Below are 21959 nucleotides of genomic sequence, written 5' to 3' on the forward strand. Positions count from 1 at the left end.
ATTTCTTTTGCTGTGTGATCCTGTAGCAAGTGTAGTGTAAAATAATATAGAATATACACTATATCGCCAAAGGTTTTGGGACACCCATCCAATTCAGGTGTTGTTTTTGGTTCCTTAGTTCCAGTGCATACAGAGAAAATTTCCTGCTCTGATCTTTGTGGGAACAGTTTGGGGATGGAACCTTCCAACATGACTGCACACAAGTGCACAAAGCAAGGTCCATAAAGACATGGATGAGCGAGTTTGGTGTGGAGTAACTTGACTGGCCGGCACAGAGTCCTGACCTCAACCTGACAGAATACCTTTGCTACGGATTAGAGTGGACATTGTGAGCCATTCCAAAACTGGGATGTCTGGCTTTACATGCACATGAATGTAAAATGGAGTTGGCCCGCCCTTTGCAGCTATAATAGCTTCAACTCTTCTGGAAAGGCTTGCCACAAGGTTTAGGAGTGTGTTTATGGGACTTTTTTTGACCATTCCTCTAGAAGCGCATTTGAGGTCAGGCACTGATGCTGGATGAGAAGCTCTGTTTTGCAGTCTCCACTCAAATTCATCCCAAAGGTGTTCTATTGGGTTGAGGCACTCTGTGGAGTTCCTCCACACCAAACTCACTCATCCATGTCTTTATGGACCTTGATTTGTGCACTGGTGTGCAGTCATGTTGGAACAGGAAGGGGTCATCCCTAAACTGTTCCCACACAGTTGGGAGCATGAAATTGTCTACAATTGTCCCTTTGACTGGAACTAATGACTGATTAGTCACTAACCATGGAATTAAGTGATTTGGAGGGGTGTCCCAAAAACGTTGGCAATATAGTGTAATTAATGACAGGAGACATGCAGTTTTCTTTTCCTGTGAATTTTACTGTTAACTACAACTTTGTTTTATTTCAATCTTTAAAACAATAATGAATAATACAAAAGTCTGTACATGAGAACATAGAAACATGCCATCACTGTTTTTTTTTTTCTTTCCTTTTCTAACACGCTTTTACATACAATCTCAGCAGTCATCACCGCATGGTGCACAAGAAAAAGTTGGGCAAAAAAATGAAACTTTCACGACTTTTCAGATTTGGACTAGAAGGGAGGCAAAACAGGACAAGAACAGTGAAGAGTTTCTAATTTCTACTCAGTATTATATTAGCACGGGCAGTGTCACAAATTTCCATATAAGGTCGAGTGAAAATCCTTCAAATAAAATCAGGGAGAGGAAAAAAAAAAAAAAAAAGGAAAGAAAAATGGTTTTCTACATAGAGAACATTCTTTAAAAGCCGAGACAAGTCACGACCACAAAGGGATGATGAAACAGGTTTTTTTAAAAAAAAAAAAAGACAAAGAAAAAAAAGGGAAAAAAACCTTGTAACAATAACTTCCTTTGGTAAAAAAGGTAATTGTTTATAATATACAGACCAGCATCAGTCACATCTGCTAAGATAATAAAGTCTAAAAGGTGAACTACATTATAATGTTCATTTGAATATAAACAGTCTGGAGTATATACAAGATATTTACAATTTCAAATATTCTGTGGCTGCTGTCTTATTTTGAAGCTGGTATCTTCGATAATCGTTAATGCATGATTATCTTCAGGGGTGTATAAATATTTTAGAGCACAGACCTTTTACGTGGACCTGTACAAATTAACGTACATCGTCAGGCTAGACCACATGATCTCATACGAAGAGCATTTTTTTAGAGCTTTTTTTCTTTACCATCAGTGCATTCTGTCTCCTATTTATTCCACAAATCCAGTCTGGCTGCAATTCACAATAGTGTTTGTGAGGACACGGTTAACACTGAACCGAGAAAATAATAACAATGAAAAGCCAAACAAAAGGGGCCATATTGCAAAAAACAAATAAACAAAAAAAAAAAAAACTACTACAACTTCACAAGACAATAAAAATGATACACACTGACTTGTGAGATTAATAGTACATCTTCATGATTAGCTTCAGACTTTGATTACTGTCTGGATTTATTAAACAAAAAAATAATAAAAAAAAATAATAATAATAATCTTTGGAGATTTTTTTCCCCTCCATGGCGAGTGAAAGAACATGAAGATGTACTAAGGCGTTCCTAAAAACATAAAAATGGACATGATAAAGGAGTCTGTAAAAAAAACTCCATGGCAACCAGCATTAAAAACAAAACAAAACAAAACCAAGCACCAGCTCTCAGAAACGACAGAAGGACAGAGAGTGGAGTGTTATGGAGTGCTGCTGTAGGTGACCCTGTATCTGTTGATGGACTGGAAGTGAAGGATGCAAGGTTCACAGATTGTTTTACAGGCCCGCAGCCCCTCCTGGCCTTCCCCCATCAGCCACTTGTGATTGTTGGTGGCCAGCTCGTTGGTCACGTGATTCTTCCTCCATGAGTCTAACCAGGTCTGGAAACGCTGGTGCAGCCGTGTGCTGACTTGCTGGTGGGACTGGACACAAATGATAAAAAATAACCCGTTATTAAGCCTAGTTAATAAATAGCTTTTGCTATGTGGTATATTTCTGCAATCCAACTAATCAATTAACAACAACAACAAAAAAAGAAACACAAACAAACAACAGATTCCCTGTGAAAATAACAGAGCTGCAGCCAACAGTCCCAGATAATTAATTCAACCCCTAATCCTTTTTCAATTAAGCAGCTCCTGAGCAGATGGCCAGAAAAATCTCCTACCCCCACATCTCTACATAGGTAATCAACAGGCAAATGTGTACAGAATTGAAGAAAATTATATTGCTTTCAATGTGCTATAGTGTTAAAATTGTGAGTTTATGACGCACATAAAGTAATTCAGCTAACTTGAACGAATCACAAGCTACACCTCCTGTACTGGGACTGGCAGATCACAGAAGAAAGTGATTTGCTATTAATAGTAAAACAGATCAGATTTCATCGATTTCATTTAAACTAAACTATTTGACCAAGGCTTTTATTTCAAATAAAGCTCAGCATCTGGAGCGGAGAGATTAAATGTCACGATCATTTGCATACCTGATGGGCTCTCGAGAGCGCGGTGCGTCTGTACATGTAATCCTCCGACTTAATAACGTACACCATCTTGTAGGAGTTGAGCTTAAACATGCATTCCATTTTCGGGTCCTCGGCACCGCCGCCGGTTTTCTTAGCCGCTTCGCTCGCCTCTCTCATCTGTACGTGTTGGCCTCGCTGGCACTTCCTGATCCGTCGAAGGTTTCTGACGGAACAGAAAGGAAACATTGCATGAAGGTGTAAAGTCATCTGCAAAAGCCGTCTTGTCAAAGCATGTATTGCAGTACATCACGTAACCCACGCACCAAGGCTCAGCCTCTCACAGTGTGACGAGAAAGAAACACCCAATCATAATCATAAACGAGATTATTGGACAAAGTCTACAGTGCACCTCCGTTTGAGTCAGAGATTCCCTTAACAGGCGCAAATCCGTGGCAAGCCGTATTTTGATCAAGTACAAATTCAGATTATGGAAAAGAAAAAAAAAAAAAAAAGGAAAAAAAAAAAAGAAAAAAGGAGAGAAAAATAAATGGAAATAAAGATAAAAAAAATCCCCGCTTCAATAAATACTAAAATTAGAAATGTACTTACCGCACAGGTTACAGGTGAGAGCGGGGACTGAAACCATGAATATTTTGTATTCAGGACTCCACTTTACAGAAATTGAGACGCACAAGCCAATTCTCAATAAAAATAAGAAATGACAGTTAAAAAGCCACGATAGGTGTTACTTGAATGTAAGTATCAGCAGTTCAAACTTGATTATGACCATGCATAAAAATCTGCTTGCTCTTATTTTATTTATTTATTTTATTTTATTTTTTTTTTTTTAGCTGTTGCATTATTGTATACAGGGCAAACTGTGAAGCAACATAAATATGAAATGTGGGTTAAATAACCTAAACTGCCCAATCACACACCCATAAGAAGATGCACAGAACAAAAACAAAACAAACAAACAAAAAAAAAAAACACAACCATCACCACAAGTCAATCAAAAAAAAAAAAAAAACCTTTGGCAAAACATGTTGCCAGGTTGTATGTGATTAATTAAAAAAAATAAATTAATTAAGAAATAAATAAATAAAAATCTTTTGGCATTACACATATTGAGAGACATGCAAAGCCAAACCACAAAAAAAAAAGAAACGGATGAATATACAATCCACAAAAACATCCTCCCATGCAAGTGCTTAAACTTTGGAAAAGAAATACACGCACATTTGAGGATACAATTCAGACCAGCATTTTATTGACAAGCTCCCCCATCTGAAATACAGCTGTATGGGAGTCACACACCATGGCAAGTTAGACTTCTATCCACAGCAGCCCTCTGTAAACTCACAACCCCAACCAAAAGCACACACTTCAACGGGAGCGCACTGCATCTCTGAAACATGTAACACAGTTTGTTTTGTTGTTTTTTTTTTTGTGCTGAGAAAAGACTGAAATCATAAAGACCTTAAAACCATTTATAGGAACACATAAAGCAAACACATTGAGGAATTTTGCTCACATCATTTCTGTGAAAATCATTACATGAACATAAGGCATAGACTTTTCATATTTGATATATTAGATTCTAATAATAATAATAATAATAATAATAATAGTAATAATAATCATCATCATCATCATCATCATAATAATCATCATATCTGATCTGTATGACCATGGCCTCTTAAAAAGGATATGCAATAATAAATCTCAAGTGTGAGCCCATTTTTAGTAATCTCATAATTATCATCATCATCTCACTGCATAATTTTTAATTCGCTAAATGGTATGCACTTCAAAGGAACATGACTGTCTAACAAGTCTGTTAAGAATGGTGTTATAAAAATAGTTCTCCATACTTACATTGAAAATACAAAGATTAAAATTATATGCACTTTTCCAGTTACTTGCAGCATCACGGCTGTAACAAAGGCAGTCAGAACTGAATAATTAAATGCAGTTGCATCTAAAAAAAAAAAACAAAAAAACTCAAACTTTTTTTTTTTTATGTTGAGCAAAAGGTCTGAAATAAATAGCAATGCTCTAAAGACATAATATCAAACTTACAATGTGATTCATAAATAAACTATATACTAGTCCTGCAAAGTCCAAGTCCAGGACAGGTGGGTGAATTCTCAGCTCCAAAAAAATTCACTGAATTAAAGTCACAGAAATCACCAAACTGTACTGGACCGCAGCAGAAATTGAACATCCTCAACAACAACTCCCATGTCCATGAAATAAAACAGAACACAAAGAGCTTGTCCTTATTTTTGGATGGAAAAAAAGCAATGACACCCCACTGAACATTGCACTTCTGCATTGCACTCTGTCTATAATGCCATCGAAACACACTTGGACCAGCTAACATAAGTGGCGTGGGCGTTCACACGTCGGGTAAGATGAGTCAACTTGACATTCTGTGGAACCAGAACCTCTGGACCTTAAATGACCACTGATGATGTTAACCATCTATCTATGAGGTTGAGTTGACTTTAGGAAATGAGCCATGCTAGGCTCAGGGCTCAGGAGATGGAGCAGGGCTGAGCCTCACCTGGGCAGAAACACAGGCTTCTGGGAGAGCTGCTCCCTCAGCTCCGGGGACGTGGAGTCCGTGTTCAGGTAGCGGTCGACGTAATCCGGCCAACGCTGCAAGAAAAGAGAAAAAAGATCTGTGTGAGTTTCGAGAATTTCGGACGAATAATGACCAAAGTAAATCAAAGTGCTGCAACTGTGTAGCAGTGTACCTCAAACTCCATGGGTTCATCCGAGTTCTCCTCCTCGGTGTCCAGCAGCTCCACAGCCAGCTGGACACTCCCCTTGCTCTTCTGGAATAAGAGCTGTGGTGGACATGTAAATGTCATTAAAGAAAAAATGATACAGTCTTAACTGCCACAAAGTATCTTCAAACTTCAATCATGAAGTGAAATGAAAGTTTACATGATTGTGTAGCATGCACATGCACACACTAGATGGCATTTTGGCTATACAATAAGGTACTGTTATAGTCCATGTAAAGGATTCTATTCTGGCTCGGGGCTTTATTTTAGGTCACAAGATCTTTAACCAGATCTAGTAAGCCTGCACAGAGCATTTTGACAGGAAGCATCACAGCCTGGTGAGGAAACACCAAGACGGACAGGAGAGCTCTCCAGAGGGTGGCTGAACGTATCATCCGGACTGAGCTCCCTGACCATCTACAGCAAGCACTGCTGATCCAAGGCCAGGATAATAGTGAAAGACCTCAGCCTTCCCAATAATGGATTCTTTTCTCTGTTGTGGTCAGGGAAGAGCTTCCGCTCCATGAAGGCATACACAGAGACAATGAGGAGCTTTCTTCCCACAGGTCATTTGGGCCCTCAATACTACATTCATATTAACATATCACTGTATTTCATATGCTTTTTATTATTCCATATTTCGGTTATTTTTTTCCCTGGTTAAGCTCATTACCTCTTAATTGCAAATACCACTTTACTTCCACATATTTCTTTATATATTCTATTTTATTTCTATTTTCCTTATATTTCTTTTTATTTTTCTTCTATTTTTATATAACAAAGACGGTCATAAAAAACATTTCACTGCATGTTGTACTGTGATGATGTGCATGATTGTGTGCGAGACAAATAAAATTTAAATCTGAAAAAGTCTCTGCAACACAAACAACCCACCTAGTAATAGTAAGTACATGTGAACTTAAATACAACTTTGAAACCTAATGTTTCTAACGTAGAAATTGTTTCACTGTGTTTTACAAAAGTTATTAAGCAGTAGGGATTTTTCTTGAATAAACTATGATGATTGGTCCAAATCGGAGCTCAAACAAATCTGCTTTAACGGCTTCCACAGAAATAAAAAATATCCTGTACGTTCATCTTCTTGCAATCCTCATTATATCCAAGGTTTCCCTTCTGAATTAAGTGTAGTGTTTGACAGCTGAGCGGAGCGAGCTGTCCGTTTTATCGAGCGAGCCAGTGATAGGTTCAAGAAAATGTCATCACTTTTTAAGTGAGCATACCTTGAAGCAATTCTCTTCTGCCATTAGCTGTTCGGCTTTGCGCTGGTAGCTCGCCTCGGCGCTGGCCCTGGATGACTGAGTGGATGTGGTTCCACCTGTTGCTTTACTGGAACATTCACTGAGGTAAAGATCCGTCACCTGAACGCAGATCTCATCACTCACTATGTGCTGGAGCTGAAAAGGGAGGAAGGAGGACCAAAAAGGACCAAATTAGGGACAATGTACCATTTTGTGAAACATGATCATAGCTTCAGGTTAATCAGAAGGCTTTCTAGGCTGGCTGACATAAACTAGGTCCGCTTTGCTTTTTGGGCACATTTACCACCATTACTGCATAAAAACAAACTCCATCAAGCTCAATAAGAACCAGATGAAGTAGAAAAACGGCAATGAAAAGCAAAATTCAAAGCGAAAAGTAATCATTTATGCAGATATGTAACCAGTATTAAATAAACAGACTACTTATATAGTGACAAAAATAATACTTGAGTCTGGTTCTGTCCCTTACCTGCCTGACAATGCTCTGGATGAGCTTGTCCATGGTAAAGGCAATGTAGGCGTGGATGGTGAACATCTCCCTCAGCTGGTCCTCATACTGAGATGTCTCCATATTCCCATCCAGAAGATTGCGGACCATCTCCAGAAAGGCAGAGTAGTAGTCCTCAACGTCAATGTCGACTAGAACAGAGCCATAAAAAATTTCTGCAATCTTTCTAACTGGAAGATCTATTTAGCATATATACATATATATGATATGTGCTATGCTTGTGTAAAATCATATAGAAAGGTTTTGTAAGATTTATTATGTCCATTTCAATGTAACGTGCTTCGTTACACCGGTATGATGCACCATTTTTGTTAAGGTTGTAAACATGATGTGCTACATTAGAAACTCTGTTAGAGAATTTGTGCGCTGCATGATTTGTCCACCCCAGCTTGAGGCCACATGTTACGATAGTTCTAAAGGCGCCAGACTTACGTGGCTCCCTCAGACGCAGCTGGACAGCTGGACTGTCATTCTTCTCTCTCTTGAGCCCTAGCACATTGCGCTCCCACTCCCTCTCCCTGGTCTCCTCCTCGATCTGTTTCTCAGCCTGGTTGTAGATGCGCAGCAGCCTTGAGCACAGCATGTGGTGTAGCCGCAGGAAGACATACCAGTTGTTGTTGACATAGAAGAGGTTATAGGCCTCGTCGTAAGTGCTCAGCTTCTGCTGGGCTGGCGTCGTGTGGCTGAACAGCAGCTTGGATTTGGGCTGAGGTGTACCGTTAGGCTTCTTCACTCGATCATCTTCCGGATCTGGCTCCTCCTCTTCCTCCTCCTCCTCCACATCAGACAGCTCACCACGCCGGGCAAACAGCATGTCAGGGATGAAGTGGTAGATGACCTGCTTGATTTTATACTTGTCATCTTTGTGGATGCTGGACTGTCTCTTGACGTGGTGGATGATGAGGGCAGCTGCGTCCTCCAGGATCTGACCGTCTTCATATGGCAAAGTCATGTGAGGGCCTGATGGAGAGGAGCCGTTGTCTTCTGATGCCTCTTGCCGCTGCACAGAATAGTGAAATGCAGATTGTAAAATTAGAGAATTTTAACTTACATGGCACTGTGTTTTATGATGCACTGCTTCAAAACACTAGGTTTTCTTTAATCACACAACATCAAGCAACTAGGGAGGCTGTAGGCTATCAGATGCTTTCTCAGATCCAAGTTACATCTTTACCCGCTGCTGTTTATGCTTCATCAGAGAGTAGCTGAACGGTCTGAGGAGAGCGCCATCTCCCCTCTTTCACATACATAAACTTGCAGATGCCACAATTCATTAGTGTCACTCTGACAGGACAGAGCATTATCATCTCCCTCACCGTAAGAGCACCGACGGTTTTGCTCACTTCAACTCTCATGAACAGCCGCTGCATTTGAGATCACGATCTCCTGACGATAAAACAAACACTTTTCTGCTGTTGCTTTCAAGTGCCCACGTGTCACATGCCTCATGGCTTAAGAGAACAGGGACTGTTCACAAATATCAAAACTAAACACGAGCCATTACATAATCTCCTTCAGTCTTTTTCATATTAGCACAAGATAAAAGTTCTCAATAAAGTTCTGTCAGGTTCAAGGTCCCACTTCATTTTAGCAAACAATATTTTAGTTCTCTTAATTTTTTATATAAAGCCCATTGCTCATTGAATGTCATCTCAGAATGATTCACTTGTACCAATATCTATCTACCAAAAACAACATAAAAAAAATACAAACTTTGACCATGCCCTACTTAGTAAGTAAACTACATAATTAAATCATTTTATGTTATTTTCCAATCGCGGCCAGGTTAAGGAATAGCAAGTTTATATTAATTTGCTTCTTGTAATACATTATTGTTTCTATATCTGGATAACTGCTCATTCACAGGAACTTGAACAACAGACTCTCCACAGAATGCAAGCTTGATAATAAATCAGATTAAATGTGCTTGTTATTTAAAAGATAAAAGGTTTTTATTTAATGGTTTTTATTTAATAATATAATTGTAATATTATTTATAAAATAGTTATAAATATTATTACTATTTATAAAACAATTATTAACATTATTTTAATTTAATAATATATTTATATTTATTAAAAACACTGATAATAGTTAAATAATGCAAGTGATAGTTCCTGCTAGCTTGTTTCACAGGTGTTTTCAACATTTAAAAATTGCATTACATGTTTGAGATCACTTGTCATATACTTAAAGTTATCTGTTTCAGATGATACTACCCTTCTAACATTTATATACTAGACAGCAGAGGACATGGAGTACATAGTGTACAGCTCATCATTTGGCATGCACCGCTGGTCTAAATTTCAAATATGCTAAGCAATACGAATAAGACTAACGTAAATATATTCAGGTACAGGGGTACTATAGCTCATTTTCGGTGGCTTAATGGTTCATTTTTACGCTTTTTATTGCCCCTGCTAATGCCTCCAAATCACTTGATCCATTTTCTTATTTCCCCATGTGCTTCTGAAGACCAGAAAACTAATTTGTCATTTTTTTTCCAGGGCACATTAGAACCCTGCACTGTACAGCTATCCACATATATTTACTTGGGGGAAAAAAAATAAAAAAAATAAAAGATGGTTATAAAAAGTGACAGGATTTGTCTTACCTCATCATACTGAGTCTCGATCTCATTGAGCAATGTCTTGGAGCGGAACACTTTCGTGTCGTTCTGTTTGAAGTTAATACCCTGGTGGTCTAATGACTTGAGGTAATACTTCTCATTCTGCTCCCTCCAGATCTTGTTAAAGCCTCTTTGAGCCTCGCGCCACTCTTCGTCTTTCATTTTTAGTCTGAAAAACACAGTTATAGCATCTGTGCCCATCACATAAGAAAAAAAAAAATCTTAAACAAAAGTTGCACCTGTCAAAGTATGTTTTTTATAATAACATTAGGGACTTTGTGAAGCTCGGGTTAGACAGCTTAAGGATTGCTTTCTTCTTTACTTGAACTTTTTGTGAAATGTATTACATCTGACTGGTTATTTTTAACCATGAATCTCAAGCTTACCTTTTTAGAACAATCGGTACAGAGACAGCGGGGTTTCTCTTGAGACCGTCAATTATGTCTGCGGCTTTGTCCCCGTATATCCTCTGAATGGCTTTGCGGTGAATGACCTCGGAGGAACCTCCCATGGTGTTGTCCAACCTGAATTTGGCCTGTTCTTCTGCTGACATTCGTGAAAGTTTCTTCTGAACAGTCTCCAAAACACGGATAGTGGCCAGGTTTGTCTCCAACACCACATCCAGCTGCCAAGAAATTAAACGTATTGTGTAAGTGGGGTAATTAAATAAAAAATAGCATATAATCAAGTTGTGAGGACTCTCATACCTCAAAGCGCTCATCCTCACATCGGTATATGTGCTCTTCATATTGTGTCTTTTTTGAGCTAACAAATGTCGAGTCCTCGGACCATGACGGGAAAGACACCCACGTGTCGTTCAGAACCTAAAGCATTGAGTTGATTAAAATTCTATTTATACATTTATCCAGTTTTGTTACTGATTCTGTTGTCAAAACCTCTATAATGTCATTATTTGCTTCAGGAAATCCTTAAGAACAAGCCAACATAACTACTGCAGAAAACATGCCACTAAAATGCAAGAACCCATAGATCACAGTCACTTACTTCCTTACAGAGTGGAGTTCTCCCTGTGCATTTGGGTTGCTGGAAGCTCTTAGGCAGAGCTCTGTAACTGAAACCCAGTCTCTTGCAAGATGAATAATCAATCTCCATAGCAATGCCCTCTGTGGCACGCTCTTTGGGAAAGCTCTCTATTTGGGCACACTCTTTGTAGCCCAGGAAGTTCTTGAACCAAGTAAACAGCTCTGGGAATTTCCTGTGAAAATTATTATTGAAATGTTTGAAATTAGTAATGGGGAGAAGGAAAAAAAAAAAAAATCACACCTAATTACTTGGGCCCCTTAGCACTGCTGTTAGAGAGATTTTTAGCAGAAATTTAGCTAAAGGGGCGTAATCATAAAAAGCTAGAAATGCACTGTTACCAGTACTGGTATTGGTCCTATACTGAGCTCATTTGTAAAAGAGTATGCATCGCCTAGTAACCAATAACATGATTTTACGTGCTGTAACTGTTAATGCCCAAATGCCAGCAATCTGGACATATTTCATTTTCAAAGCAGACTGCATACTGTGATAACTCAGGCATTTTCAAGTAACCTGATAAAAACATCTTACTGCATTTAAGCAGTACCTTTAATAGCGAGCACGAGGGCGGCCGGCACAAGGGCGCAGAGCATTATCCGTGTGCAAGGCCGTTAAAATGAGTGCAAGATGCTAACAATTGCACACACAATGCTATTCAGAAGCAGGAAGCTTCAGTGAAGTGCCAAGAAAATGTAATACTTCAGTTGCACAAGTGCCAAGACACATGTTTCCTTTCACCAGGGTCTACACTGAGTATGAAGGTGCAAATTCATGTGAGATAAATACTAAAAATATTTATTTGTTGTCAGTCTGGGGGAAAGAAAAACACATCAGTGCAACCTTTATAAAAGCAAACTGTATATAGTTCAGGTTCAATCTCAGTTGCTCAGCTGTATACTTGGACAGAATCCCATACTATATAGAAAAATACCAGCACCTTTAATAAAGATAAATATAAACACTACACTCTATATCTAACACAGCCTCATAATGCATGACATAAAGGTCTTTCACTGGTACATTAACATTATCACACTTACCCTAAGAAAGGTAGCACCAGCTGCACTAGTTCTGCTCGGGAGATCACCTCTTGATTGAAGATTACTAAACAACGCAGGAAATTGTCATAGGCCTCTGCGCTTCTTAGTGCTTTCCTTACCTGAGGTTTAAAATAAAAACATTTTTACACATTTTATGTATTCATGTGTATTGTGTTCTGTATTCAAAGCACATATTACAGACTGCTCTAGCAAGGGTGGACAAAGCTGGTCAAGCTGCCTGGTGCACTATACACATCAACCCTTATGCATTCGGGTTGATGATAAAATGATTTTCTATAAGCATATTCATTTGTGTAGACAAATGATGAATGTTCTTTTCAGAATTAAAAAGAAATGAAACTGTTTAACCCTGAGATAAAATTAACAATACGCAGTCTACTCATAGTTAAATGTGCAAGGACAAATTAAGGCGTATTTCATAGCTGAAAAGTTTGCCGGTGACAAAGAGCACAAAAGAAATGATATGCTACTGTAGAAACTGTCAGAAAGACAATAATTATATTCCAGTCTATTTCTTTAAGTCTGCATTAAAGCACTCAACAGGCTTGTCTTATTATTACATTATGACAGTCAGTATTTTTTGCATCAATTCTGGGCAACGGAAACATGGGAGAGAGAGAGAGAGAGAGAGAGAGAGAGCGCACCCTGGAGAGTCCACCTGCCTTGTGGGCTAGCTAATGATCTTTCCACCACTGGCTAGAAGGCAATTTTACATAGACTTACCTTTTCAAAAAACAAAGATTCAGTGCCAATTCCAAATTTGCTGCCTTCAGCCACTGGGTGTTCTTTTCCCATAAACTTTGGCTTCTTCTATTAATAAAAAAACAAGTAGGCAATGTTTCAGAATGGCAAACAAAACCACCAGTATGTCCTTAACTGCAAATATGAGGCACACTAAAATCCAGGAGGGGGAAAAAAAAAAGTCATGGCATTTATTAAACAGCACCAATGAAGCAGGTTTACCTTTAAGGGGGGAGTAGCACCAGGCCCAGAATGTCTGCGAATCTGGCAGCCATTCTGATTAAATCTCTGCTTGTTGTTGTTGAGCTGAGGTCTCTTCAGCACACCACTGGCATCCATGCGCACAGACTCGGGCTTATCTGTGCTCGTTTTGCCCAATAACTAGCAAGAGACGACCATTTTTAATTACCAACCAAATTTGTGCAATCACTATGGATTAAGTTACTAATCTGCAAACTGCGTACCACAGAACTGTTGGCGTCTGGCAGGAACTGTCCGAATTCAGATAGCAGATCCTCCTGGTTCTTGAAAAGTCTGGCAACTTGAGCATACACTTCCTGCTCGGTGAGAGCCGGAGTATAGTTCCCACCTGCTTCCTTTGCATTCCGCTGCTCTTTCTGCACAAATACCATTTCTTTTATTTAGACTAAATAATGTGTCTTTAAAATGTAGCACCTCTCAAGTAATCCTTATAAAACGTTTGCTGGTTTGTTTCAGTGCTTCTTATAAAAAAAACAAATTAATAGCAGTAAATTGTTTAATGTAATTATTTTTAGATTAAATATGTAGACACAAATGTATACTGTGACACCAAAAAGACTCTAATAGAGGAGATATTATTTTCGCTCAAAACACCACTAGACCACTTGCACTAAAAAGCACTGTTCTTTTTTTTTTTTTTATTATTATTATTTTGCACTTCAAGGCAAAATAAAATTTTACTCTCTGATCTACGCCATCTCTCCTCTCACCTGGTATGTGTGCAGAATCTCCAGAAAGGCTTTGTAGATGTCTGGTTGGCCTTGAAAGCGGTTTTTGATCTTGTTGACATAGTTGATGGCGTGGTTAAACTCCACGGGCTGGTTATTCTGCAGTGGAGGAGCACTGGCAGGTGTGCTGCTCACCGGCGTGTGAGACTGGACTGAGGGGGAGCGGGGCGAGGCGTAGGATGGGATGGACGGATTGTGCTGGCTGGTTGGGGTCAGGGCAGGAGACTGCATGGGCTTCAGGGAACATGGAAATGTGTATTTAAGTGTTTTATTTCAGAAATGACATACACACAAATGTACGGCATATGACCTGACGTCTTGCTATATAAAAATGACCGTCATTTAAATATGTTTGACAAAGTAGACACCTTCAACTAAACGTTCCACCACCCAAAGTCACCTAAACAGCCACTATACAATTAAACATAAAAGACTCCTGTAATGGTACCTTGCTGATCTTGGCAGGCGTGGGCTGGCTGGGCATGGGGAGAGCAGCAGTGCTGGTGGGGGCCGAAGTCTGGCTCTGGTGTAGAGCCTGCTGCGTAATGGGGATGTTCTGCACTGAAACACCATGTGGCGTGATGTGATGGATCTGACCTGGGGTTGTTACGTTTACCAAGTCATTCGTCTGCACTTCTATCTTGTAGCCAGGAGGCAAGAAGGTATTAAAACCCATGATGAGGTCTGGATGGCCCTTAAAGAGCTGCGACACTCTGTTAATCACTCCTGGTGTATCAATGCTGGAAACACACACAGACACATGATGCACGTCAATAACCAGTAAGTGCTCTGACATGTAATTGCATAGTAATTACTCAACAAGTAACTGCTATAAACAAATGAACACATTATCAATAATAAAGCTAGTCTACTGATAAATATGTGCAAATAAATGTATTTAATTTATGGCAGACGAAATTTGTTGTAATACTATACTTTTTTCATACGGGATGAAAGATTAATAATGTAGCCTGATGTGGTATATGGACAAAAGAAGTGATCAGCTAATATAATAATGCATGAAGTACCTACACTCATGAGGAAACTCAATCTCTCAATATGCAAATTGGAAATAGCTCATTCCACTGCTGCATGTGGGCTCGAATATGATATATAAGGAATAAAACGTACCATGATGTGCTGCTACAAGGAAAAAATAAAAATCAACGATTGGTTGGTGTGATGTAATACCATGCGAAGAGACAGACGCTGTTCCCGGTGCAATATTTTCCAATAACAGCATGAGCCAAAATGTGTCTTACGCCGCAGCAATTCACCAACACTATTTCTATCGCTTACATTAGCAGCTATAAACAGTCAACACTTCACCCACGTCTTTTATTCTCTCTTTAAGCTAAAAAAAAAAAAAAAAAAAAAGACAGACTTTCCAAGTGCTGTAAAAGTTATTGCTTTACCTCAGACTGCTAAAGTGCTGACACTCCTGATTCCTTCTAAAATAAACATTAAATAAACATTTATTCACAGAAAGATTTTTACCCAGATTTTTAATGTTATTTTTAATTTGTTGTTACCACAGAGATGACAAAGTATTAGAACAAGTGCAGAACTACTAAGAAAGAACTGATCGTCATCTTCTGACCAATCAGAATCGAGAATTCAACAGCGCTGTGGTATAAGACGTACTAACACTTTTTTTTGGCCAGTAGTTCAATACTGATTAAATAATACTAATGTCTCTAAAAGAAAAAAAATGCTGCTACAAATTCTACATTCGGTCCAGTCTGCATTTCCCTAAAACGAATAAATAATTAAACACACATTATAAAAGAAAGTAAGCTAAATATCTTCTACCAGCACAGTCAATTCAATCTCACCTTTGAGATTTGAATTCTTTCATTATATCCAGGAAGTCGTTGTAAACTTGAGGCTGATTTCCGAATTGGAGCTTCACTTGATCAAGGTAAGAAAGAGCGTCTTCCACCTGCAGGCATCCAAACACAACCCAGCAATCACAATCAGCTCTCAATCAGCAGTTAAAGTACATTCATGTTGGCAGAAACAACTCTGTGAAGTCTGAATATGGACTGCAGTTGTACCTTAAGCCTCTGGAACTGCTGCTGGCCTGGTGTTGGAGCAGAAGCAGGCGGGGCATGAGAGTGACCCTGACCCACGGCGGCTCCTGTAGGCTGGACCACGGGGCCGTGATGATGTGTGCCAGTGTGCACTGCAGGACCGTCGCTATGTCCATGTCCTCCAGAGCTCTGAGCCAAGGGCACCTGAAAGGAAAAATGAAAACGGAAAAATGTAACTCAACGAGTTTAATAAGCACTAATGGTCTTTGTGTTGTTTAACTGAACCAATATTGCACTTATTTCTTTCTAGATAACGAAGATGGCTAAACATTACAATAAAAAGTGAATGAACTGAGCAGGCTGTATTTAATTTGAGCATTGTCTACTTAAAGCTGACGTGCAGACAGCATCCAGCTCATACCTGAAAAGTCTGAGAGACCTGAGAGTACTGCACACCAGCAGCGGGCTGCATGTTTTCTGAGGCAGCCCCGTAGGTGGAAGATGCGGCAGCAACAACACGGTGATTAAAGCTTTCCGCGCCTCCGGGGAGCCGCCGCTGAGACCCAAACGCTGTTTCCTGTTCGTCCGAGCGCCGCTTCATTGTGTACTCATACTCCACAGCTCAGTGCAATCTAAAACAGTAAAGAGAAGATCCGAGCGGATTTATGAGGAGCAGAACATGGATTCAAGAGAGACTAGAGACTGATGCTACAGAAAAACATAGCGATATTTCCTGGCAATAAATAGTGGCTCATTTTAAATTCACTGTTTAAGATTCTAGGACATTAAGAATCAACCAGAGGAAACAAACAGCTGATACTGGCATAAGGTGATCAGCAATGTGTTACTATACAGTTCTAAGAATGATAGCAACTACTCTATATTGTTGTTTTTAACAAGATACACAATATTAGACAAGAATGAGCTTTAAAGGTAATACTTGAACCTCTGATATTGGTTATGGTGGAAACATTTAGAAACATGATTGGGATGTGCATACAAAAAGTACAAAAAAGCAAAAAAATATATATATCCAGACTTAAATAAATAAATAAACAAACAAACTTTTTCTCTCAAATACTGCATAAAATTTCATTGGGTAGTAACAAAAAACAAAGTCACCCTTCAAGTACTTAAAAAGCTCTAAAGTTCCATGATTAGATCATTTTCTCACCATTTTTCCTAACATAAAAACCAAATTATGCTATTGAACATTGAAACATTTTTGCAATAAGATTCTTATACAAATACTGAAAACATCTGCAACTCCTTAAATTTTTTTTACACAGCTCTGGCTGAGAAACTTCACACATGTGGTGTTATGTCCATCTGATTTGAACCCTGTTGTGTTCTGCCCTGTTTAATTCTTTAGGCAAGTGAGAATATAAAAACTGCACTCAGGTGTGGACCAACCAGTCCTCCAAGAGTGAGATCATCTCTGTCCAGTCCCAAACAAACTCTAGCACGGTTCGATTAAAGTCTGAATGTGATTCAACCCTGAATCGACTCAATTGCAGGAAGTGAAGCAAACACATTGTGTATTTTGGGCTCTATGCAGCATTTTTCTTTTTATGTGAGCTGCTAAAGTGAGCCATGAGGCACAGTTTGACCTGTTGTGCTATAGACACACAATGTGGTCAGGATGTTTGGAGCGAAAAACAAAAGAAGACGACAAACTCTGGATGTCTCAACCTAAAAATATATTAAATTTTCTCTACTGAGTAATATATGTAAACATAATTATCTAGTAAGTTATAAAACACTGGCTTGGTGTTCTTTACGCTCGACAGACTTTGGTGATTTCTAAACACGCTTGGCAAACGTTTGTTTGAAGTTCACTCAATTATGTGCTGTGTGAAACTGAATCAAACCAAGCAGCCAACAAACCAAAAGTATCGATTTCAGTCTGTTTATGAATAGACAAACAAACTAACAGGTGTAAAACAACGTACGTTATACTACTAAATGCTCCAGGCAGCTCACTGTGACACGTGTCGTAGAAATTTTCCTCCTCAATCGACACGGCCTGCAAAGTCAGTGTTTTAGATTTAAGTGGATATGACAGTTTGTTGATTGACCCAAAAGAAATCTTGGCCAGTCCCTTTAAGATTTTTGCAATCGCAGAAATGACCAAGTTTTACCGCAGAGTTGGGCAAAGACTCGTTGTGTGACGTCATCACAAAGTACATTCATGCAAAAGCAGTCTTCGATTCACATTTGTGAAACAGGAGTACAAGTAATTACACATGTATATACTGCTAGGAGTTACAAAGAAGAACCTGGGCTCGCAATTTCACCAACTCAAGCAATTTTCCATAAGTCACAAAACAGTCTGAAAATGTAAAATTTTGAAAGTCAGCACAAATCAAGAAACTTTGGACGAAAAACAATCACTGGGGGAAAGAAAAAAAAAAAAAAAGAGTCTGTGACATCTTGGAGCAACTGGTTGATTTGATTAGAGGTTGGGAAGTAGCTTCTAAATGTGACAGTATCTTTTCCGAAGTGTATTCCCACTTCATTCCCAGCGCAAGGATCTGACCAGATCCTCCAGGATCGAGCGGCTACTCGATAAATGGAGTGACTCCTTGACTATTGTAAAGTTCTGTACAGGTGTATGTCCAAAAACCAACAATGTTTTGGAACAAAATTCTTACACAAATATCCGCGTTATCTGAGCTACTTGTTCCGGTTAAGAGTCTGAAGCAATCTGTGTAAAACTGTGGCCCAAGCAAAATGATACCTTCGGGGTTTGTGAAGACGACAACACACTGAAACAATCTCTGGACGTTTAAAAAGTAAAATAATAATGGAAAGACAGCTGAGCTGGACACGAGTGAAGAGAGATTTCAGTGGCTTTAAGCTCGCAGTCTGCAGCTGCCATTAACACTGAAGCCAATGTCAACAAGCCGCACTGCAGCCTCGCTCTGCTCTCCAGCTCTCCTCACTGACACACAGCCCCATGTCCAGGAAAAGAGTGTTGAGAGCTCTCTCAACTTTCTTTAAATGAGGAATCTAAACCCCGGACTTGAAGAAGAGCGGCCAAACTTCTTTAAAAAAAAAAAAAAAAAAAAAAAGTTTGCATAGTTGTACATAGAGTTTGATTTCTTTTCCCTCCCCACCCCCGCCCCCTCTGTGTGCGCGCGCGCGCTACAGGCCTGCGACTGAGACAGCTGGCAACCATTACACACCACACAGCTAGCTAGCTAACACTGAAATATACACATTGCAGTAAACAAAAGTGACACATAATACTAAAAAAAAATCCAGCAACGAAACAAAACAATAACGCAAATAATAATCTGAACCTCTTCGAGAATTTACCCGGGTGTTGGACTCCGTTACCATTAGCTGGCTATGCTACTTAAATCAATTCCCTCGTATAATTACAGCAATATCAACGAATCGTGGCTGAACATGTCATATAGGGCGACGAATTATAGACTCTTGGGTGAAGTATGGATTAGCAGATAAAATATAAAATACGGTCAACTAGTCCAGCCAGGCTTGCTAAGTCCATAGCAAATATTAGCTAGCGACCAGAGGGTTGTTAACGTGGATAAGTGAATGTACAGCGGCACTCTGTCTGTCTGCTATCCTGATAAATATTACAGTTATTACTTCGGCATTAACAACCGACAACGTTTGTAGAGGTAAACTATATAAAAGAATAAAATGTCTAGACAACGGCTCTGCAGTAATTAATTCCTGCCCAGCTTGTTTCTTCCCTGGGTTCATGCTAAGCTTGTTAGCTTGTTTTCTAGCTAGCTATGAAATCAGGAAGTCCTGCTCAATGACTTCTAGCCGCTCCACCAATAAAAACAATGCTAGCTATCAACTCAGACTCCTGCGTCTTAAAAGGAAATAAAGAATAACCTATACCGATTGCAGTGCGTTAGTTGATCGTTATTGAGTCTGGGAGAATGATCAAGTTCATAAGGGTATGAACGCGTTATGCTCACCCAGATGCTAGGCTCGCTAACTAGCTGATCATGCATCCGATTAGCAAGACGTCTCCAACTCAAATAGTGTGCAGTTTGTGTTTGGGTTCACGAGCACACAGAATCTAATGCTAAACCGTAAACGTGCAAAACGGTTAAACCAGCCCACGGTTTGTGTAGCTAGGAAGCTAATGTGCTATCCATAATGCTTTAGCTAGTTAGCTAGCTAGTTAGTAAATACATCAGAAAACTCACCTCGACCGTAGACAACAAAGTCTCCTCCTTAAGTTCGGGTCTGGTCACTCCAGATTTATTTGGAAAAAATATGTGGGAAAAATCGTTGAAAGAGATCAGTACTGTAAAATAAAAATGGACGTGTTAATGAGGGGAAATATAATAAGCCTCCATCCAAGGCGCCCAGAGCTCCGGGAACATGCTAGCGTGCTAATTGGCTCAAATCGGGAAAACAACCTCAGAACGATTTTTCAACGAGAGGGCGTGTCTTTGCGCATGGGAACACCCATCGCCCACATGATTGGTCAATCCAGTGACGCTTCCCGCCTAATCTCCTCAAGTAAACGCCCACCGGACAATGTAATTGCCTGTTTTAGCGACCAACATCATTATCTTATTGGCTCTCAGATGAAACGCATCAAATATGCATTATCTTTTGCTTGAAGAAATAAACACAGCTGCAGATGTTCAAAACATCTGCTTCAGGAAAATGCGTGTCCTCTTCAAGATCTTTAAATAGATCCTAATAAGCCTAGGAAAAATATGAGTACTTGTTTGATGGTTGCATTTTTTTGTGTTACAAACACACAGATGTTATTTCTATATTATTAAGATGAAAATTAAGTAGTTATGAATGCAATTACATCTAGGAATACGGGAGTCGGATTTCTCCTTCAGTTTTAAGCAGCATTCATGGTGTGTGTTGTGACAACACACTAATGAGAGTCAAGTCATGATGCGTATCCTAGTACAGTTAATGCATCACAACTGTTGATTAATTTCCTATAACAGCATGGCTCTGATAATAGTACTGATGCACTCATTCTAATGCAACCTCTCATACACTAACAACTAATCTAAGCCTGATGATAGATTTTAAAAGTTTTGTAGTTTAACAAAGAAAACTGTATAAAGTTAATATGTTAAGAAGTTTTTTGATAAGAAGACATTTATTTAACATAGATGGAAGAAGTCTCCAGTGCAGGTCTCCCGATACAGAGGTTAGTTCCTGTAACTTATTACATTCTAAGCACACACAATTTATATTGTTCATTACTTATTGCACTACCTCTACCTGTCACCTGCTGCTATAGTCATATTTATGTTTATTTCTATTTGCACTACCTCAACCGCTGCTGTGTATTTTTGCACAATACTTTTTTACATCATTTCACTTTATCTTATTTTATTTCACTTACATTCCATTACACGTTCTTTTCTTTCTTTTCGGCGCTAAGTGTCCTGTGTTCTTTTGTGTTGTCTTTCTTGTATTTATTGTCTTTTGCACTGTCTTGTCTATGCTCTGTTTGCACCTAGCTGCACACTGTGCACTTTACGAGGCGAAGACAAACTTCTGTCCTAGCTCTGTGGTGTTGTTTTGTGTTGAACTTTGTTGTTGTATGTTTATGTAGCACCAGGTCCTGGAGAAACGTTGTTTCATTTCACTATGTACTGCGTCAGCTATATGTGGTTGAAATGACAATAAAGCTTCTTGAATCTTGAATTCTAGTAGTTATAAACGGTCAGTACCTCACCTCATATTTGTTTTAATGTCTCTTCAAATCAATCAGACAAAACACAACTTCTCAGAAATTGGAAAGCACAAGCTTTCATCACGTAGACTCATGGGTTGCTGATGAACGCATTCAAAATTGTAATCATTGGTAAATAGCTGTTTCATGAAAGGAATATCATATATCTCTGACATACAGCTGAATAAATACT

At 39.1% G+C, this 21959-nt stretch overlaps 1 protein-coding gene across 3 annotated transcripts; it reads right to left on the reverse strand.

Moving 5' to 3' along the window:
• Positions 1-861: 861 nt before the first annotated feature.
• sin3ab (SIN3 transcription regulator family member Ab) lies at positions 862-20477 on the reverse strand. 3 transcript variants are annotated; one of them, XM_058382036.1, is made up of 22 exons: positions 20256-20477; positions 16484-16694; positions 16087-16266; positions 15865-15971; positions 15445-15480; positions 14478-14769; positions 14012-14263; positions 13505-13657; positions 13263-13421; positions 13023-13109; positions 12279-12397; positions 11200-11410; positions 10902-11018; positions 10581-10819; positions 10180-10363; positions 7998-8565; positions 7527-7696; positions 7019-7192; positions 5745-5837; positions 5552-5646; positions 3004-3205; positions 862-2440 (listed from the first exon to the last, which is right to left on the reverse strand). In XM_058382036.1, exons 2-22 carry the CDS (start codon positions 16661-16663, stop codon positions 2219-2221), a joined length of 3840 nt encoding a protein of 1279 aa, XP_058238019.1. In that variant the 5' UTR covers positions 16664-16694; positions 20256-20477; the 3' UTR covers positions 862-2218. The 3 variants fall into 3 exon arrangements, with proteins under 3 accessions (XP_058238019.1, XP_058238021.1, XP_058238022.1); XM_058382038.1 differs by lacking the exon at positions 15445-15480; XM_058382039.1 differs by lacking the exons at positions 862-2440; positions 3004-3205 and adding an exon at positions 4231-4390.
• Between the last annotated feature and the right edge of the window lie 1482 nt (positions 20478-21959).

The sequence above is a fragment of the Hemibagrus wyckioides genome, linkage group LG27, assembly GCF_019097595.1.
Source record: "Hemibagrus wyckioides isolate EC202008001 linkage group LG27, SWU_Hwy_1.0, whole genome shotgun sequence".
Classification (NCBI taxonomy): domain Eukaryota; kingdom Metazoa; phylum Chordata; class Actinopteri; order Siluriformes; family Bagridae; genus Hemibagrus; species Hemibagrus wyckioides.

Excerpts from the sequence above, each read along its gene's own strand:
- sin3ab (XM_058382036.1), bottom strand. The coding sequence starts at position 16,663 with ATGAAGCGGCGCTCGGACGAACAGGAAACAGCGTTTGGGTCTCAGCGG. Across the intron at positions 10,820-10,901 it reads GTGAGGATGAGCGCTTTGAG|CTGGATGTGGTGTTGGAGAC; the intron begins GTATGAGAGTCC and ends ATTTCTTGGCAG. Across the intron at positions 7,697-7,997 it reads GCTGCGTCTGAGGGAGCCAC|TCGACATTGACGTTGAGGAC; the intron begins GTAAGTCTGGCG and ends GCTCTGTTCTAG.